The 20,016-nt window shown below is 37.0% G+C and overlaps 1 protein-coding gene across 1 annotated transcript in view; it reads left to right on the forward strand.

Moving 5' to 3' along the window:
- Window positions 1-3,609: 3,609 nt before the first annotated feature.
- Window positions 3,610-20,016, forward strand: part of ME1 (malic enzyme 1) — a 127,274-nt gene continuing 110,867 nt past the window's right edge. Inside the window, exon 1 of the mRNA XM_058175780.1 lies at window positions 3,610-3,876. Coding sequence (XP_058031763.1) covers window positions 3,790-3,876 — 87 coding nt within the window. The 5' untranslated portion in view covers window positions 3,610-3,789. The remainder of the gene's footprint in view (window positions 3,877-20,016) is intronic.

Consider the following 20,016-nt stretch of genomic DNA (forward strand, 5'->3'; position numbering starts at 1 on the left):
GTTGTGATACATCATGTAATGATGCAAGTTTGGCACTCCTGTCTTAGAGGATTCCCTATTTTCCAGCACTTGGCCATCATGCCAACATGGAACTGACATATCATCTGAATTTGGTCAAACTTTGACATGACCCTCCATGGGCCCTTTTTGGTTGACAGTATTGAAGACTTTCATGAAATCGACATTGGGCGATTCAGTTCCTGATGCCATTACCAGCAGATCAATCATGGTGCAATTGGTGTCAACTTGGGGAATCCTGTCTATCGTATTTTACTAATAAACTATAGTTGTTCGTGGAGGGTTATAAGTTGTTCAGCCCATTTCTGAAGGATCCGAGGTGGCGCAATGGTTAGAATGCAGTGCTGCAGGCTACTTCAGCTGACTGCTAGCTGCAGTTCAGCAGATCGAATCTTACAGGCTCAAGGTTGACTCATCCTTCCATCCTTCCGAGGTGGATAAAATGAGGACCCAGATGTTGGGGGCAATATACTAACTCTGTAAACAGCTTACAGAGGATTGTGAAGCACTATGAAGTGGTATATAAGTCTAAGTGCTATTGCTATTGCTAACTGAGTCTTCTTCGTAATGAAAGTTGTACCATCTATACTGGTATTCCCAACAGACTGAGGTCTCCAGGGAGTGCTAAAGACTTAATAAAACCATTTCAAGTCTTTTCTATTCTGGACTATCCTATGAGCAATGGAAAAGGCGTTTTTCTTGGCAGCTGATAATAAACTGTCCTGATGGACATGATGAAAGGGATACTTTTCAACAAGTAAAGCCTGTATCTCATCATTTTCATCAAATCAGTCATACTGCTGGAGAGTCCTAATATCTTCAGTGCACATGAATGGACAACATCCGTGAAGCATTCTCGATCATCCTCAGCACTGCCAGGAAGATGTAGGTCAGCTAGCTCAGTTTTTAAGTCTAACCCTGCTGTGGTTCTTTATCCATTACCTTATTTTCATGACTTTGTATTCTTGTAGTCCTTTTTTGAGTCTGATGAGTAAGCAGGACTGCTACAATAAAACAGAGGAAGTTTATTGGGTATTTTATTAAAAATAAACTACTCAACCAGAAAAAAATTCCAGGTTTTCACTTTTTATTTTTTTTAGAAAAAAAGATATGTGGTTTGCAAAATACTTTAATATTTATTTATTATTCCGACTTTGTAAGTAACTCAGGGCGACAAACATTCATAAGACTTCTTCCTCCTGCTATTTTCCTCACAATCTTGTGAGGTAGACTGGGTTGAGAGAGGAGGACTGGCCCAAAATCATCCAGGAGGCTTTCATGCCTAAAATGGGACTAGAACTCACAGTCTCCTAGTTTCTAGCTAGTACCTTAACCATACACCAATGTAGTTATTTTTAATAATTTAATAATTTTAAAAATAACACAATTAACCAACTCTCAGTGGATCTTTCACTTATAAGAATTTATTTCCATGTTAATATTAAATTGCTCATCAACAATAGTTCTCCTAGGAAAGATAACCTTTTCTGCTAACTCATTAAATGAAATCACATAATCCTGATTCTTAATGAAGTTTATCTAAGAAAATAGCTGGACCTATTTATACCGTACCCAACTGACTATAGACGGGGCTGCTCACAACAGCAATAACCTGCCCTTTGTGCTAGATTGAGGCCATATCATCTGAAAACCTTGTCATAAAAAAGAAAACATTTTGCCTTTTTGAACTTGAAGGTTAAAGTCTGTACAATTTGCTGATCTAGGGAAGGCTTGCTTGCATATTGGTAAGAATATGCAATATACTGACAGATTAGCTACCTTGATTTCAAGGGACAAGGCATCCTTTTACTATTGGGACTAAGAGTAACAGTTCAGGGTACAAGATTAAATGAACTACCTCAAAGTGTTACTTTTTTGCTTCTCTTAACACTAAAGTACTGTATAACCCCACATTATATGGTAATTATTGCTGGATTAAGAGTTTGAGCCTGGCAAGCATTATCTCATATGACTAGAAAGCTGACTCAACCAAACCGTCATTCTACTTTTATAGCATCAAACATAGCCAGAAACATCCTCTGTCTCTCAGCAATTGTTGTATTGGAGCACAGTTGTATACTGAATTTAATGTAGCAACATAAACAAATGCATCAAGACTGTAATCTATTTTGTGATAAGCAACTAAACATTGGGCTGTAAAAGCATTCTTACCTCATCCTTTTAACTTACTTTTTACTAAAGGAAAAAAGGTGTTTGATTCTAGAACTGCTTCTAATTATAAGGCAAGCGATTTTCTTTGTAACAACATATTTTCTTTGTTTTTGCTGGAAATGGGAAATAGATGAAATGACAGAATTAAATAAGCTAAACTATATTTAAATTACACTAACAATACTATAGGCTCTTATTACAGATAAATTATATGTGTGCCAAATAATCTATACTTTCATGAATGCCCTTGATGTCTCTGCAAGTTTAGCACACTCAACAGCACATAGTTAAGTTGTAAACTGACACCATTTTAGGTAAATTACAAAATGATGTGACTGAAAATGTTTTCCAGAAAGTACAAGAGGTATTTCCTGATACCTACAAGTCAAACATCCACGCAGTTCTCAGGGCTGATCCTTAAAGCTTAAAGACAAGTTGGCCCAAACAACATTTATGAAAGTTTTTTCTTCACAAAAATATTGTATATTACAAAATATTAGCAATTTAAAGCTCAAAAGGGTTTTACCTAATGAAGAGATGCTGACCACAGATTAAATACACAGGATCCAAACTGAATCTGGTTGCCAAGTATTATAGACTATTAAATAGGCTGGACAATATATTTAACACGTTTTAAGAGATTATGTTGTTACTGTATTAATTTGCAAACGGTGTTGTGCATTAAGTGTAATGAAAAAGATATGCTCAAATACTAAAGCAATTAAATGTCTACAATTGTTTTTCTTTTATTCATGAGTTAATATATGTGACTAAAAATAGCCTTCTCAGATTTCTTGTTCCAAAATCACCACCCTTTTTGTACACAGAACTTAAATTTGCCTGGAAATATTTTACTATTTATGGCAGATGTAACCATGGTGGGATGGAAGTAAGGTCACAAAATAGCTAAGACTAGCTCAATTGTGTAGGTTTCTGAGAGTATCTGCAGTTTGTTTGTCTTTTAAGACATAAACCTGTTTTAGGGCCTATATTTTTTAATATGCTTCCTAGCTCAACCTAACAAGAAATCACTCTTGGTTTCGGCAGCCACGACCAGAAGGGCAGCTTGCAAGGGGGCCAGTTCTTTCCTAGTCCCCTATCCTAATATTAGGGTAACTAATTTAGCTACCTTTTTATACACCAGCATGCACTCAACCTCGCTTGAATATGTGCTCAAGGGGCTTATTTCATTTCAAATTATCAGTTTGCACTCTAGCTTTCACACGACCTGGGTGCCGCAGGTGTGAAACTAAGGTGCGGCCAAAGAAAACGACGCCACCCGGATCGAGGGGAGTCTGCCTGCGCCCCTCACGGCTAATGCCCTCCGCCCGGGAAACACCTTAAGTGCCTCCGCGGTTGCTTCCAACAACTCCTCCGGAATGACTCAGCGACTCCCAATGCTCCACTGACCTCGGAGGAGGAGGAGGCAGTTGGGGAAGCTCTGTTTCTTCTCCCTCTTCCTCCTCCTCCTCCTCCCAAGAGGCGGCCGCCACAGCAGCCCCGGCCATAAGCGCCAACCACCGGCAACAGGCGTCTCATCCGCCGACCAGTGCGGCTCCACCAGCGATTCCTTTGCTCCGCAACCGGCCGGCCCCGAGCATGGAAGCCGCCGCACCTGCCGGGAGGAAACCTAGGTGGACCACCAAGAGGGGCTGCGATGTTTTACGCGACCCAGCCCTCAACAAGGTTCGCGGGTCGGTCCAGGGTGGCTGGATGGAAGCAGCTCCGCGGAGGAGGAGAGGGGCGCGGCGGGGCGAGAGTGGCTGTCTTGGGTGGGGGAGAGCAACGGGGGAACCCAGGTCCGGCTCGCTTCCAGCCCTTCTTTTCCCGGGACGGGCTCCCAAAGCAAAGAGAGTTTTTCCCTCTGGACGCCGAGAGTCTTCGCCGGCTTGACATTTTTTTCCACGCTTTTTGGTGGTTTTATTTATTTATTTATTTATTTTGGCTTAGCCGAACCGGCTTGTATTTTTTCTGCGCTGGCTCCGCCTCGGCGCTCGCCCTGTCAGCTAAAAGGGAAACAACAACTACCGCCGGCCGGCGCAGGAACGAAGCGCCCCCCCTCACCCAAGCCCAGCCGCTTTCCCCAGTAATTTGAACCCAGGCTCCGTCCGATTGGTTGGGCTTTTCTTGGCAGGATCATCCCACACCGATCTCAGTTGGAGTTTAAACGGCAGACTGGACGGGTTGTGTGCGTGTAGAAAACAAGATAACACTTCCATGGACAAGAGGAAAGTGGCTAGAATGGAAAGTGGGGGACCGGCTGCTTTTCGGGCTTAAAGACTTTGCTTTAAAAGCAACGCTGAAAATAGCAGGCGAAGCGGTTCCAAGGGATGGATTGTAACGCGCTGTTAAAGCGACAGTGACAGCTCTTAGTAGTAGTAAACTGAAAGTATAGATAGTCCTCGAGTTACGACTACAATTGAGGCAGACATTCTCTTGTTAAGTGAGGCGTTTGTTCCGTGAGTTGTGCCCCATTTTACGACCTTTTCTTGCTTAACAGTTGTTAAGTGAATCACTGCAGTTGATAAGTTAGTAACCTGGTTGTTAAGTGAATCTGGCTTTCCCGTTGACTTTGCTTGTCAGAAGCTCTCGATGACCCTGGGACACAGGAACGATCATAAATATGAACCAGTTGCTAAGCATCTGAATTTTGATCACACGAGCAAGGGGATGCTGCAAAGGTCATAACTCTGAAAAGTGGTCATAAGTCATATTTTTCAGTGCCGTTGTAACTTTGAATGGTCACTGAATGAACTGTTGTAAGTCGAGGACTGCCTGTATTGTACAGTGTACCTTCTTAAGTCAACCTTGTATCACCCATCCACATTGCTTTCTTAGGGAAATTACCGTAGCTGCCTACTATGTGATCTTTTCAGTGTATGTATACCGTACGCAAATAATCAAACCTTAGCTTTTTGTTCTTTTTTTTTTTTAGGAAGTAAAGACTGACTGCTCACTCTGAGACAGTGATCAGCAGCTCAATACATATATTTTTTATTGTTTTATATCGCATATTCTATTTCTATGGTGAACAGTGTGTTTTCTAGGGTTCAAAGTGTTAACATATAACCATCACCATCATAATCATTATAATCACATATACATAAACGTATATGTGATAATATCAATCATTTTAGCTTTTTGCTCTTAGCAACAATATCTGGCTTTTTCAGCAAGATTAAGCAGTGTCTCTATCATGAGAATGTTGTGCTGTTTCATTTTTCCTATTTCATTTTTTCAAAAAGTCTGTTCCTACACTACCTCAACTGGCTATAACAATCCAAGCAACATTCTTCATAGTGCTTCAGCTTCATCTGATTAGAGCTAAACTAGCAGACTTTGTGGAGAAGGCCACAAAGAGGTGGGGGATGGAATGCAGTGCAATAAAAAAGGTACTTAATGTGGGATGGAGGTGAAATTTTCAGAAAGAAGGCTAACAGATTAAAGCCCTGTTGAACTGGCTAAATACACATTGAACTTAGGATCTACATGGATGTTACTATATTTTTAAATTTTTGTTTTTGAGAGCGGGAACTGAGGAGTATTACTGTATAGCTTTATAAAACTTTCATAATACCCTGCCTTGTAGTAAAATGGTAAAAATACTTGGTCCATCAAAGACATGATAAACCCTTGGTTAGGGCTTCTTTCATGTAGAAAGCAAAACAAGGAGTTCATCAGGAGAAATGATTTTTCATTGCATTTAATGGGAATCATTTCTGGAAAAAGTAAACATAGGACTGCAGTCATGTTGATGAGGAAAAATTCATCTTGTATTATGTTAGAATAATGGAAATGAAACTGCTCTTATAGTGCAACTAGTTTCTTTCAGCTTTTTGCTCTTAGCAACAATATCTGGCTTTTTCAGCAAGATTAAGCAGTGTCTCTATCATGAGAATGTTGTGCTGTTTCATTTTTCCTATCAAGGTGCACTATTTCATTTTTTTAAAAAGTCTATTCCTACACTACCTCAACTGGCTATAACAATCCAAGCAACATTCTTCATAGTGCTTCAGCTTCATCTGATTAGAGCTAAACTACCAGACTTTGTGGACAAGGCCACAAAGAGGTGGGGGATGGAATGCAGTGCAATAAAAAAGTACTTAATGTGGGATGGAGGTGAAATTTTCAGAAAGAAGGCTAACAGATTAAAGCCCTGTTGAACTGGCTAAATTCACATTGAACTTAGGATCTACATGGATGTTACTATATTTTTAAATTTTTGTTTTTGAGAGCGGGAACTGAGGAGTATTACTGTATAGCTTTATAAAACTTTCATAATACCCTGCCTTGTAGTAAAATGGTAAAAATACTTGGTCCATCAAAGACATGATAAACCCTTGGTTAGGGCTTCTTTCATGTAGAAAGCAAAACAAGGAGTTCATCAGGAGAAATGATTTCCCATTGCATTTAATGGGAATCATTTCTGGAAAAAGTAAACATAGGACTGCAGTCATGTTGATGAGGAAAAATTCATCTTGTATTATGTTAGAATAATGGAAATGAAACTGCTCTTATAGTGCAACTAGTTTCTTTCAGCTTTTTTGCTCAAATGGCAGTAATTTGAATATAATTTTCACCATTGCTCTTCCCATAGGCTGTACTTTTCCAACTTTTAATGGAATTTAGGATTTTTTAAATATATTGAATAATGGTTTTTACTGTATCTCACCCAGAGTTGGGCAACCTTATACATTTCTAAAATAGATAAATAAATGTACCTAATGAAATAATAGAAACAAGTAAAGTTCCCATTATGTTGAACTTGATTATTAATGACTACCTGAACATGTTTGAGAAAAATATGGATATAGTTTGCCACTGTATTAAAAAAACTTTTTAATCTAATTTACATAGAGCCCTTGAATTTTCTGTATAGTACTCTTGTTTCTAAGTCATATCCAGGTCTGACTCTACTTAAGTTTTTCTCAGATTAGACAAGGTCAGGTAGATGCTGCCACCTGCTGTGATAATAAGGTGTGCCTGTAGTGCTAAGATGTTACAGGTACTGTAAATTAAATAATATGGAGCATACTCAGCTATATATGATCACTTAGTCAACTTTATCCCTTTTCTCTGTACTTATCTTTATCAATATTTAAGCATATTTCTGCTTAAAAATAATAGTGAAAAATAAGCAGTCTTTCACAAAAAGGAGTTACCAAATTGTCAATGTATTGCAATGTATTGCAAGGTTATGAGTATGCTTATATAACACATTGAAGCACTAGCTAATCATGTTTCATATTAGCATGTTTGACAAACTCAACCTGTGTTGTTTTGTGAACTCGGAAAATTGGAGAAGTTATGCTTTGTGCTCCATCTTCATTTCCGGCTTTTCCCTTAAAGCTTTTTTTTTAGTTTTGGAGGTTGGATTTTAAATCTGTACTAGTTGTTGCAAAAGGTGCTGAAGAGAAAGTACTATATTTCCACTTGGCAATGGAAGAATGCCATCAATCATATCCAGCCTTTCTCACTGGGGTTTCATGAGAAATTATTTCTCAAGAACTGGTCTTGAACATTACCTATTAAAACCTATGCTTGTTCTTTAAGAAATTTGTAGTTTGGGTGGATGGATGATGCAGGTGTCCATAGTGATTCTGTAAGGATAATGTGAAGAGAATATTTCCATCATATTTGCATACAGTTTAAAAGATAGTGTGTACTTGTAGCCCTTGATTAAATTTAGGAATAAATGTCACTTTGTAAAAATTCTGCAAAGGCCTGGTCTTTAACATCTAATAATCTGGCAAAATGAAACCTAATCTTCTGAACCTCTTTATAACATTCATACTTTTCAGTCAAAAACTAAAATTTAAATATGAAGCTAAGTGTTTTTGCAGAGAAAGGAAAATAGACTATCAGTAGATTAGTTAAATAGAACATTTTCAAGGTTACTCTACTTCCTTGTGGAAATAACAGGAAAGTTTGGTGATGCTATTTTAATTAAATGCTGTGAAAATGATATTTAACCTTTTATTTTCCTTGGAAGTCATTGGCATATGCACCGCTTATTTTCTGTCAGTCTTGAAAATTATAATTAAGACTCATTCTTATTTCGAAACAGGAATCCTAGTTTCAAAGATAGAAAATTGGGCTATGTCTACTTTATTTCTTTTATAACATATGCAAGATAATTTAGGGAAAATGAAACCACATTTAACTTTTCAAGGATCCTTAAAAATTTTACTTATGTGCAGATTATTTTCCTGAGCATCATTAGGAGCCACACTGCAAAACTGCAAAAAAAAAAGTCTTTCTGTCACAGATATTTGTATTGTTTATTTTTAGTTTCTTCTTTGTTTATAGAATATGAAGGTAGGGCTCAAAAACTTCCAAATCTTAGAAGTTATATCCATTGAGATACGTTTTGCATCTCCTCTGCATGTATTGTGAATCACCTGGAGTCATTTGGAATTGAATAGTGCTAATCAAATATATTTTCAAATATATTTGATTAGTCCTTCCTCACACTCTTTTGCATCTTCCCCATGCCTTGCTGCACCTTTTGTGCACTCTCCCTGACCTTCCTACATACCCTTATTCCCTTCCCTGCCCAGCAGCAGCTATTTACCTGCTGTACACCTGGGTCTTGCAGTTTTCTACCAGCTTTCCCACTGACTTCAATTGTGGGGAAACTGGCAGGAAGCTGCCTAGCCTAATGACTGTGGGATGTAGTTACCGGCAACCAGTACTCTAAGGATTGTCATTGCTAACCTGATTCATTCTTCCTTTACCACAGAATTGCTTAGTGATGGAAATTCCAGTCCTAGTTGCTCTCATATTGAAGATTGTCTATGTTAAGTTTTGCACCTGACTCACCCTGCATTCAAATGCTTCTTTGATGAACAGTTTTTCTTCATGGAAATCTTAGCAACAAACAGGGAACCAGCATTTCTGAATCATCCTGGAGCTTCTGTTCTGATCTGTCAGTAGCATTTTCCTTTGGGGTGTGTACCTACTCTGGTGCATTAGCCAGGAGTGACAGATACTACAATTATCTCCTGATGGTTTGTTCTTTGACTCTAAGGTTGATTCAGCGCAACAGAATTCAAATTGTACATTATATTGTCAACACATGTAAATCATATGATACTACCATATTGCATAATCATATGAATGTCTGTTTGTACCAGACATGATAGACATGTAAGATGAAATAATGCTAAAAGTAGGTTACTGTTATACTGAACCTGGCATGAAAGCTGAAGGAGTGCCATGAGAACACCTAGTGATTTTAATACCAGAAAAGTTATTTGTACCTCAACAATACCTATTATTTCCTGCTCCTCCTTTATAAATCCCTGGTCAGTCACAAAATTAACTGGGCAACCTTGCCCTAGCCAGTCATGTAACTAGCAATTAGATGATCAGCTGTCTGAAAACTGCTTTTACTAAACTCTGCAGAATACTAGTGATTAGCAGTGGTTTCTGAGAAGGACAGAGGGAGAAGAAGTGAATTGCATGTGTAAAGTGGGACATTGATATTTCAATTGTGGCCCATGTAGTCTTTTATTCTACAATCTTTGTTCTTTTGGAATAAAAACATTATGTATCATATTGTGGGGTTAACAGAGAGGCAGAACAATATCATCTTAAATTCTTTGAAAGAAAGGTGTCCTACCAATTCCTTGAAATAGCCATAGTGGGAAAGATGTGGGGTTTTTTTTGGCTTGTTTTTTTTTAATATATATTTTTATTTACATTTATATCCCGCCCTTCTCCGAAGACTCAGGGCAGCTTACAGTGTGTAAGGCAATAGTCTCATTCTATTTGTATATTTACAAAGTCAACTTATTGCCCCCCCAACAATCTGGGTCCTCATTTTACCTACCTTATAAAGGATGGAAGGCTGAGTCAACCTTGGGCCTGGTGGGATTCGAGCCTGCAGTAATTGCAGGCTGCTGTGTTTTAATAACAGGCTATCTTACAGCCTGAGCCACCACGGCCCTTATGTCTTTCACTTCTGACTATAATAAAGTTATATTTCTTATTGTTAGTGAGGTGAGGAGATATTTCTACATTTCAAATTACTTCATGTAGAGATGAAGTAATGGAAACGTGCATTTAAATAATACAATTTGAGAGGAATATAGGTACCTATAGCTGAATATAGTGAATTGTTAATCATTTTTAGACAGAAATGATGCTCATCCATATTATTGATGTTTATAGTTCCAGTAATAAAAAAATAGGTCTAGAACAGGGGTGGAATTCGACCAGTTCAGACCAGATTGCGGGTACCAGTAGCGGCGATTTGAAGTGGTTTGCCGAACCAGTTAGCCCAGCTCACCCCTGCCCACTCATCTCTCACCCCTTCCGCTCTGTGTGTATGCCTAAGAAGGAGGTGAAGACCTGGCGGAACTTTTCTTCCTCCCTTCGCAGGGAAGGGAAGGGAGCTGTGACAGCCTGCCTGTTCCTTTAAGGTACTTCAGTCCCAGGAGGGAGGGGGCCAGTGGGGGACCATAAAGGGAGCTCCACTGTGAAGGGAAGGAAAAAAGTTTGGCTTCTCTCTGCCACAGCATTCAACGTGGCTGCTTCTCTCCTCCTTCTCGGGCTCATACACACAGAGCAAACATGAGAAGGAGGGGAGAAGCAGCCATGTTGAACGCTTGAAGACGTGACCAAACTTTTCTATTGGTTCTGTGGGCGTGACTTGATGGGTGTGGCTTGGTGGGATAGTGCCACCCCACGTTGCTGTGAGTGACGTCAAGCTGGCCATGCCCACTCAGTCACGTGACCCCACCACCAAGCCACACCCACAGAACCGGTAGGGAAAACATTTGAATATCACCCCTGGTCTAGAAGGATTTGTGAATCCAGAAGTTGTTGTTTTTTTTGCAAGCTTCTGTAATGTATCTTTCATGCCCACACCAAAAAGAATAATGACAGAATTCCCATCTTCCTTCTTATGGGTTACATATAGGTTGTAATCTATATAAGTAAGCATGAAAAAAAGAAGGGCAAAGTTCAAGCAATCTCTACTGTTTTAGTTACTGTCAAATATAGAGGTAGTTTTATTCATCTGTATACTACTAAAACTCTTGTCTTTGCTTAATTCATAACCTACAAGTGGGCAAAATTGGAAGACATATGGCAACAGTTATTGAACCAAGGTAATTTAATAGATTAATTTATAGAATGCTAGGATCCATGACTCCTGTGGGAAAGTTGTTGCCGCTTCAGGACCACCAGTGCCCAGCTGTGGTCAGTTGCACTCACATGTTTATCATTTTCAGCATTGCCTGACAGCTTTCCTCAAGTCGATGGGGAAGTTTTCATGGAGAAAGTCAATGGACAACTCAGCAGGGAAGGTTGTAAGTGCACCCTTTGCCAGTTTCTTTTCACATTCTCTTGCACCTTGCCCACCTTGCACCTCTGCTTCCTGTCTGCTGCCTTTGGATGTGCAACTTCTTGCCTAGGAAGCTTGCAGGGAGAAAGTCAATGGGAACTCTGGCAGACTAGTAAGTTTCCCCCACCTGTGGATTCTTTGCTGGTCCCTCTGTACTCACACTGTACTGGTTACTTGCACACTTTGTTCTCTTCCTTACTAGATAGCAGTCACTTACATGCCTTCTATGAAGGGAAGAGGAGGGGAGTGGGAGAAAGGAATATACTTGCCATAAGCATTTGTGCATCATTGTAAATTAAATGATATGTTTTGGTTTTGCTTTAGTACATTAAACTTTGCTATTATGCTTTATAAACCATGACTTGGATGCATCCATCCAATTGTGATTGACTCAAGAAATCATGACCAAATAAAAGATGGCTTAGAATGATACGTGATCATTAAGTACGATAATTCAAACATATTGTTTGAGTCTTGACATTTTACAAGGTTATAGCCATACGGTTCTGTATACATTTGAAATGCATCACTGTAATTAGGATGTATTCCTTGTATCTTTCCAAAATGCTCAGAAATTAAAGGGTTGTTTTTTTCTGAAAGCCATTGTTGATACATTTATTAGAAGGTTTGATTTGTAGTCAAATAATTATAATAAAAGAAAGAGACCTAGAAAAGAATTGTGTAGATGCGGATATGTTTCAACTACTTTCATTTCAACACAAAAGAATTGCACATGGAGATTATTAATGTGAGCATAAAGCAGGTTTGACTTTTAAAAGCTGTCTGGACTTGGTCCATGAACAACTCTTGAGGGATGTCTATAGATAAATCTTTCTTGGGCCAAACATGTGCTGGACTAGATATACCAGCTGAATTCCTAAAACCAAAAGAGAGTAACAAATTTTTTATTTATTTTGTTATTTTTACTAAAGTTTCTGGGCTGGTATTATATCTTTTAAAAATATTCAGATTATTGGCCTTCTGTACATTTTAAATGTTATTACTGTAATATTTTTCCAAAGAATCTTTTGCTTATTTTCAGTTTTGAAGTCAAACTGTACACAACTGCCCTTCAAACTATATTCTGAAATTAAATTCAAATTAATTAAAATGTAATTAATTAAAGTGAAAAAAATGATTTCACAAATGAGACTCAGTTTTTAGTGAGATACTTAGTGGTTAAAATAGGTTCTTATTCTTATTGACCAATCAAAATAAACTATATCATACGTTCATTTATATGGCATTTTTGTTCATAGAATATCATAAATTAAGCTATTTAATTGTATACATTTGTATTGTATTTTTATTTCACATCTGCAATCTGATTATACCAGAAAGTTAATATTTCCAAGGATAATGGTTCTCATAGGTGCATAGGTAATATGTGCATTTGTGGCTGTATGTTTGTGTGTGTAATTGAATATGATTTTCTGAAGACAAAAGTAGGAAGGAATCCTATAAAATGCGCCAACTCTGTGTGCCTTACTGTTTGCTCTTTACTGTGAAACAGATAAATGTCATTTGGTTTTATGAGGATGCATTAACAAAATAAGTTAGAAACATTGTGATTTATGTATTTTATTTTACAACAAGACATATTTGTAGATACCTAGGGAAACATTCTCTTAGGGATTAGATTCAGTTTTTTGGGGATGCTAAAATTTATCACTCTCTTTGCCATGTTGCCCATGGCAACACATTTCCCTCCACCCTGCCCAATCAAGTGACCTCCCCCTCTTCGAAGGATTCTGTGAGTTACAGAGAATGTGATGGAGCAGATAGGTTTGGCTTCCCCCCCCCCACCAACTTTGCAGATGGTAGAAGCAGCATCCGGATCTTCATAGAGTACTATTTTAATAAGAGCTGCATACAAAAATTAAACCTGCACCGAGGACCTGGAGGGAGAGGAGGTTTTGGGTTTACTACCACATTGCAGCAGTGATTTGAAAGTCTAACAAATATTTTCCCATTATCCTCTTTGCACCCATAATCTTATGGTCCCATAAAACATAGGTTAAATCCTTACTATTCCAATAGCAACATTGGCCGACTTTCTGTTCTTAGTTGTTCTGGAATATTTTCTGATCTCATGTGGAGCTTATAAAAATTCAGCAGGAAGCTAGGAATGGATCTCCCATTTCTAGTTTTTGCTAAGAACTAAAGAAGGAAATAAATCATTACAGATACAATTAGTAAGCTAGTAAGCCATGCAACATTAATGGAACTTTGCATTGGCTTTCATTAGATAGAAGAGTGACAGTTTGGCTTTTTTTTTTAAAAAAAAAACTTCCATGATATTTTGAGAATAACATGTAGTAATGGATCCTGTGGCTCCTAGTTGAGGAAAGAGCTTAATCTGTTTGTATCATTATTTACTAAAGGGGGTAGAAATCTCATCACAGTATCCATAGCTCCATCTGTTGTAGTAAGATAATATCAGCATATTATAATCATCTGGGGACTGTTTATACTAGTTGAGTTTATTCCTCATTTTCCACTATGTCAGTGATTGTGACTGTTTAGAGTTCATAATTTTAGTATCAATAACCAGCCTTATTTGTTTGTTTCCTCTCTTTGCTGTTTCCCCATTTCTTTTTGTAACATCTTCTTTGATGAAGAGATCTGAAGATCTTTTATACAGTATTATCTTTGTTGTGGCATGCTAAAGTGGAAATGGAATAGGGATAATTTATTGCCTCAATCGCAGAATGTTTCCAAGGGTTCCCCAGGGGGAAAAAAATAAAATCATAAGCAAAATTTGGATAAGCCAAACCTTTAACATATGCTAATCTGTCTGGCAGAGAATGTTTGGTCCTTCATTATACATTTTTCACTTAAGCCAAACCCCGGGAAAAACAGAAAGGAAGGTGCTTTGAATCATCCTATTCAAAAACTTGAAATATAGCCCATTAAAAAGTTTGTGCTAGTTCAGAAACAATGAAAGGCAGGACATGTAACAATGCAGTTTTGTAGGTGAGGAAACTTTTAATAAGAAATTCCCTTATTAAGTCAATTGCCAAATCTTCATTTTTTTAAAAAAAGGAATACAAAGAAGATAGCAACCACACAGAATTCCCATCAAAATCCACATTGTTAGCTTAATTGAACTAAGTTCAGAACTGAACTGAAATAAGTATTTACTTATTATGGGTTTCTAAGATCTTAATTTCAGAATTTGTTCAAAGTTCATTGTAGAGGGAATGTCTGGGAAGAACTTATGTGGTCCTTTTTGTTGGTTATTATGCAGGCCATGCTATTGCTACTGCTTTCTGTTTTTTTGAGCAATATCAGTTTTATGGAATGTAGAGAATAATGGAAGAATAAAGTTAATCTTTGGAGAGGTTGTTAGCTGGTTCCTTCAATCAAGTAAATGCTTAATCTCTGTTATTAAATTTACTAGTTCATCAACCTTTAGTGGAACCTACTTTTTAAATTATCTTGGTTAAATGATAAAAATGCTGATTAGTTCCATCAATTATGCCATTGTATAAAGCCATTTGTATGGAGGAAGCCTTTTTTTTTAAAGAAAACAAAAATGAATTCTATCTGCTCACACCTCTCAGCCAATTTATCTGATGCTTTAATAGCAATGTGCCATTCAAAAAGCTGCAGTTGTTTTTTTCACACCAGGCTTTCTTTTTATTCATAAAATCTAGAGATGATCACTTCCTATGAGTATCACGAATATATGATATTCCTTAGTTGGTGTCTACAATTTCCACATTAATAAAAAAAGACATTATTATTTTCGTAGCTGAAATTTTAGTGATTTGAAAATTGTGAGATTTTGGTATTTCCATCTGACATCTTGCATAATTTTTGTCAAGGGCACCAAAATCACATATTGCAGGCAAAATGCCAATAACATTTATGGGTTGGTAAGCTAGGTAATAGAGTTTTTCCTATTTAAACATTATTTCATTGTGTATATCAGTTACAATCTTCAGTACATTACACATGACCAATAGTCCCTGGAATTACTGGAATTCATAACTATATTTGATTCATGGTTAATGCTGGAACTAAGAGGGAATTGTGATGACAAAGGCGATAGTTCCTCTGTTTCTCACAATTTTTGCAATTACAAATATTTTTTAGTTTACTGAGGGTCTGATTTATTTCACTGAATTCCAAATGTAATAATATTCCAATGTTTGCAGTACACATTTTGAATTTACAAATTAATTATTTAAAGTACCCTTCTTATGAAATGTCTAAAATCTTGTTGGGATACACGTGAACAAAATTCCTGGTTTAATTTCACTTCAGACTTTCCGGCCTTTTGAAAATATTGTTAATTATTTTTCAGTCAATTATTTCTTAGTTAAGAATAGGCACCTTTAATTGTATGCAAAAGTTGTTTGGATGGACCCAAAGTGGCATATTTTTTAAAGCAGATGTTATATCAATTTTGGTCAATTAGGGATTCATTGAAGCATACATTTTGACTAAAGTGGCCTAAAATTTTTCTTTCAACTACAAGGCATGTTGTGCTTGCCATTGTTTTGCTTCTTTTAAATAGCAAATGTGATTTCACGGATTCTTGGAAATGGGGGGAAATCTCCAGTAGAGTCTCTTAATTTGGACTACGTAGCACTACATAGGCAACAAATAAATATAATAATAATAACAAAGTACAAAGACGTGCAAATAGTAATAGAACAACTGTGGCAAAAGCACACAATAGTGGTCCTAATAATCGATAGGCTCATTGGGTGCAATTCCAAAACAACTGGAGTACCACTTGAACACCATCAGCATTGAGAAATGCGCCATCAGTCAATTGCAAAAGGTGGCTTTACTTGGAACACCTTACATCCTGGGACTATATCTGTAACATCATCAAACATCCTTATCTGTCTATCCCAGGGTCTTGGAAAAGATCTGATACAGTGGTGAAATTCAAATTTTTTTACTACCGGTTCTGTGACAGTTGCTTGGTGAGCATGGCTTGGTGGGCGTGGCAGGGGAAGGATACTGTAAAATCTCCATTTCCTCCCAATCAGCTGGGACTCGGGAGACAGAGAACAGATGGGGGCGGGGCCAATCAGAAGTGGTATTTATCAGTTCTCTGAACTACTCAAAATTTCCGCTACTGGTTCTCCAGAACTGGTCAGAACCTGCTGGATACCCAACAGGTAGACCCAATAGGTAGACAAAAATGCCAAATCTGGTCTGAACATCTGGCTGACTATGCAGTGAACCGTTACAATAATAATGTATAAACTGGGAGGCTGGATTTGATCTTGAACCTTCTACACAAAGTTGAAAAGGCAGCATTACTGGGTGGATAAGTAAGGTCTCTGATGAGTTCTAACTTCTTTCCCTGGTTTCAAATTGGGTTTGAAAAACCTACAAAAGGGCAAAGCAACTTCACAATTTGGTTGATCGTACTCTGACCTCTTTAAGGCCAAAGTACGAGATATGCAAAACTGTAATAAGTGGCATGGATGTACTGGCTTCTTTTCAGTATTAAGGTTTTTATATCTGTAGAAGAAGATAAACTACATAATCAAGGGTAGGCCCTTAACACTAAAAGTTGTTAGCTTTATGTAATATATACTGTCATTTCTGGGTATTTCAAACATTGTACAATAGTTTGAGGTATTACGTAAATAACCTAAGGAAAAAGGAGCCTTTTGTAGTGAAATATAGCTTTGTGTTGTTATAAGTGTAGAAAATATGATAAGACAAAATAAATGAGTCTGAGCCAACAGTGGAAGTGAATGCTCATAACAGAATTTCCTCTCAGTTCATACTTGTCATATGTTAGTAAAGAGGATCAAAGATCAAAATCTCATGTGTTACTATCTATTACTACAAGAGTATAGAATTATTTCCTAGTCTCATTAAACAGTAACTTGAATCCATCACATTTAAAGATCGAAAGCAGAATAATCTCAGAAGACACTCACAGGAGAGAGAAAAGCCTCTTTTTCAGACAGTGTTACTGTCTGGCTCTTACATGTTCCACTATAGATATCATAACTAACATAACAGACTTGTGGGAATCTTTTTTCTTATTCTAAAATATTATGAAAATCGTAATATTTTCAGAACAATATAAATCATTTCATATAGCCACTAGCTGAGGCCTTAAAAGCATGGTTGACTTGATGATCAGCACTAGATGGGGGAGGAATTTGTGGTAATATAATTATTTCCTCTCTAAGTTTTTATAGTGTTTATCTAAAGCCAAGGGCATAACAATTTATTCTCAAATTAAGAAGAGAGCTTTGCCGTTTTTTCATCCCATATATGTTGTTCTTATAGCAGGGTTTTATACCTTAGCCTAACTATTGTTCCAACTTTTGTACTTCAATTTAAATGTCTTGTTGGCAGTTGATAATGCCCAACAAGCAAATTAAATGGCTAATTTTATGAGTTGTAAACGTGCTGCAATATCAGTGACTTTGAAATGCAAAATAACATTCAATCTCACTTGTAAAAGAAGCAGAACTTTATTTTGGTTCATTTACATTGGACAGGCCAAGTTTATAAAATGAAGAGCCTGCCATTTATTTTAAAACAACCCACTTAATGGTGTGGGCCATTATGTTAGGTATTACATCACATACATAGACATAGATACAAATAGAGCCTTCTCTTTTTAATGCTTTTTGTCTCAAAATATTCTGATGGAGTTACACCTGTTAGCTATTAGTCAGTTAACTGAGCCTTTGATTAGGAAATTAACTTTTAAAAGAAATGAGCAAATGACCTAGAGTACACTGCTTGAATGGAATGCTAAATGAGTCCTAGATAGGACTCTAAGGACGAGCCAATTGAATAATATTCAGCAAATTTATTTGTGTAGAATCTTTCCCTCTACTTTTAAAAAATTAACTATAGGTAATCCTCAATTTACAACAGTTCATTTAGTGACCGTTCAAAGTCACACCAGTACTGAAAAAAAGTGACTTATGACCATTTTTCACACTGATGACCGTTGCAGCATCCCAGCTTGATCAAAATTCAGAAACTTGGCAACTGACTCATATTTATGAAGGTTGCAATGTCCTGGGGTAATGTAATTTACCTTTTGCGAACTTCTGACCAGCAAAGTCAATGGGGAAGCCATATTCACTTAACAACTATGTAACTAATTTAACAACTGCAGTGAATTCACTTAACAACTTTGACCAGAAAGGTTGTAAAATGAACCAAAACTCACTTAACAAAGGTCTCACTTAGCAACAGAAATGTTGAGCGCTATTGCGGTGATAAGTCGACGACTACCTATATTCATGTTCGATTTTCTGACTACCATTTTATTGACATTAACCACGAACAAGACTTAACCTGAAAATATGTAAGGGTAACATATTATATTTTAAGATATTTTTCAGTTTTTTTGTCATATAATATGCAATAGAATATAATCCAGGCCTTGAAAGGTTTGTTGCTGAATTCAGCAGATTGATTTTCAACATTGTGCAAAAAAAACCCTAAAATTAAAAAAAACCTGTTTGTTTAAAGGCAGATTTGATATGTTTAAGAACTACATCTCTCTGTAACTAGTAGCAATAATCACAAATTAAGAAGAGAGCTTTGCCGTTTTTTCATCCCATATATGTTGTTCTTATAGCAGGGTTTTATACCTTAGCCTAACTATTGTTCCAACTTTTGTACTTCAATTTAAATGTCTTGTTGGCAGTTGATAATGCCCAACAAGCAAATTAAATGGCTAATTTTATGAGTTGTAAATGTGCTGCAATATCAGTGACTTTGAAATGCAAAATAACATTCAATCTCACTTGTAAAAGAAGCAGAACTTTATTTTGGTTCATTTACATTGGACAGGCCAAGTTTATAAAATGAAGAGCCTGCCATTTATTTTAAAACAACCCACTTAATGGTGTGGGCCATTATGTTAGGTATTACATCACATACATAGACATAGATACAAATAGAGCCTTCTCTTTTTAATGCTTTTTGTCTCAAAATATTCTGATGGAGTTACACCTGTTAGCTATTAGTCAGTTAACTGAGCCTTTGATTAGGAAATTAACTTTTAAAAGAAATGAGCAAATGACCTAGAGTACACTGCTTGAATGGAATGCTAAATGAGTCCTAGATAGGACTCTAAGGACGAGCCAATTGAATAATATTCAGCAAATTTATTTGCGTAGAATCTTTCCCTCTACTTTTAAAAAATTAACTATAGGTAATCCTCAATTTACAACAGTTCAGTTAGTGACCGTTCAAAGTCACAACCGTACTGAAAAAAAGTGACTTATGACCATTTTTCACACTGATGACCGTTGCAGCATCCCAGCTTGATCAAAATTCAGAAACTTGGCAACTGACTCATAATTATGAAGGTTGCAATGTCCTGGGGTAATGTAATTTACCTTTTGCGAACTTCTGACCAGCAAATTCAATGGGGAAGCCATATTCACTTAACAACTATGTAACTAATTTAACAACTGCAGTGAATTCACTTAACAACTTTGACCAGAAAGGTTGTA

This window comes from Ahaetulla prasina, chromosome 1 (genome assembly GCF_028640845.1).
Source record: "Ahaetulla prasina isolate Xishuangbanna chromosome 1, ASM2864084v1, whole genome shotgun sequence".
Classification (NCBI taxonomy): domain Eukaryota; kingdom Metazoa; phylum Chordata; class Lepidosauria; order Squamata; family Colubridae; genus Ahaetulla; species Ahaetulla prasina.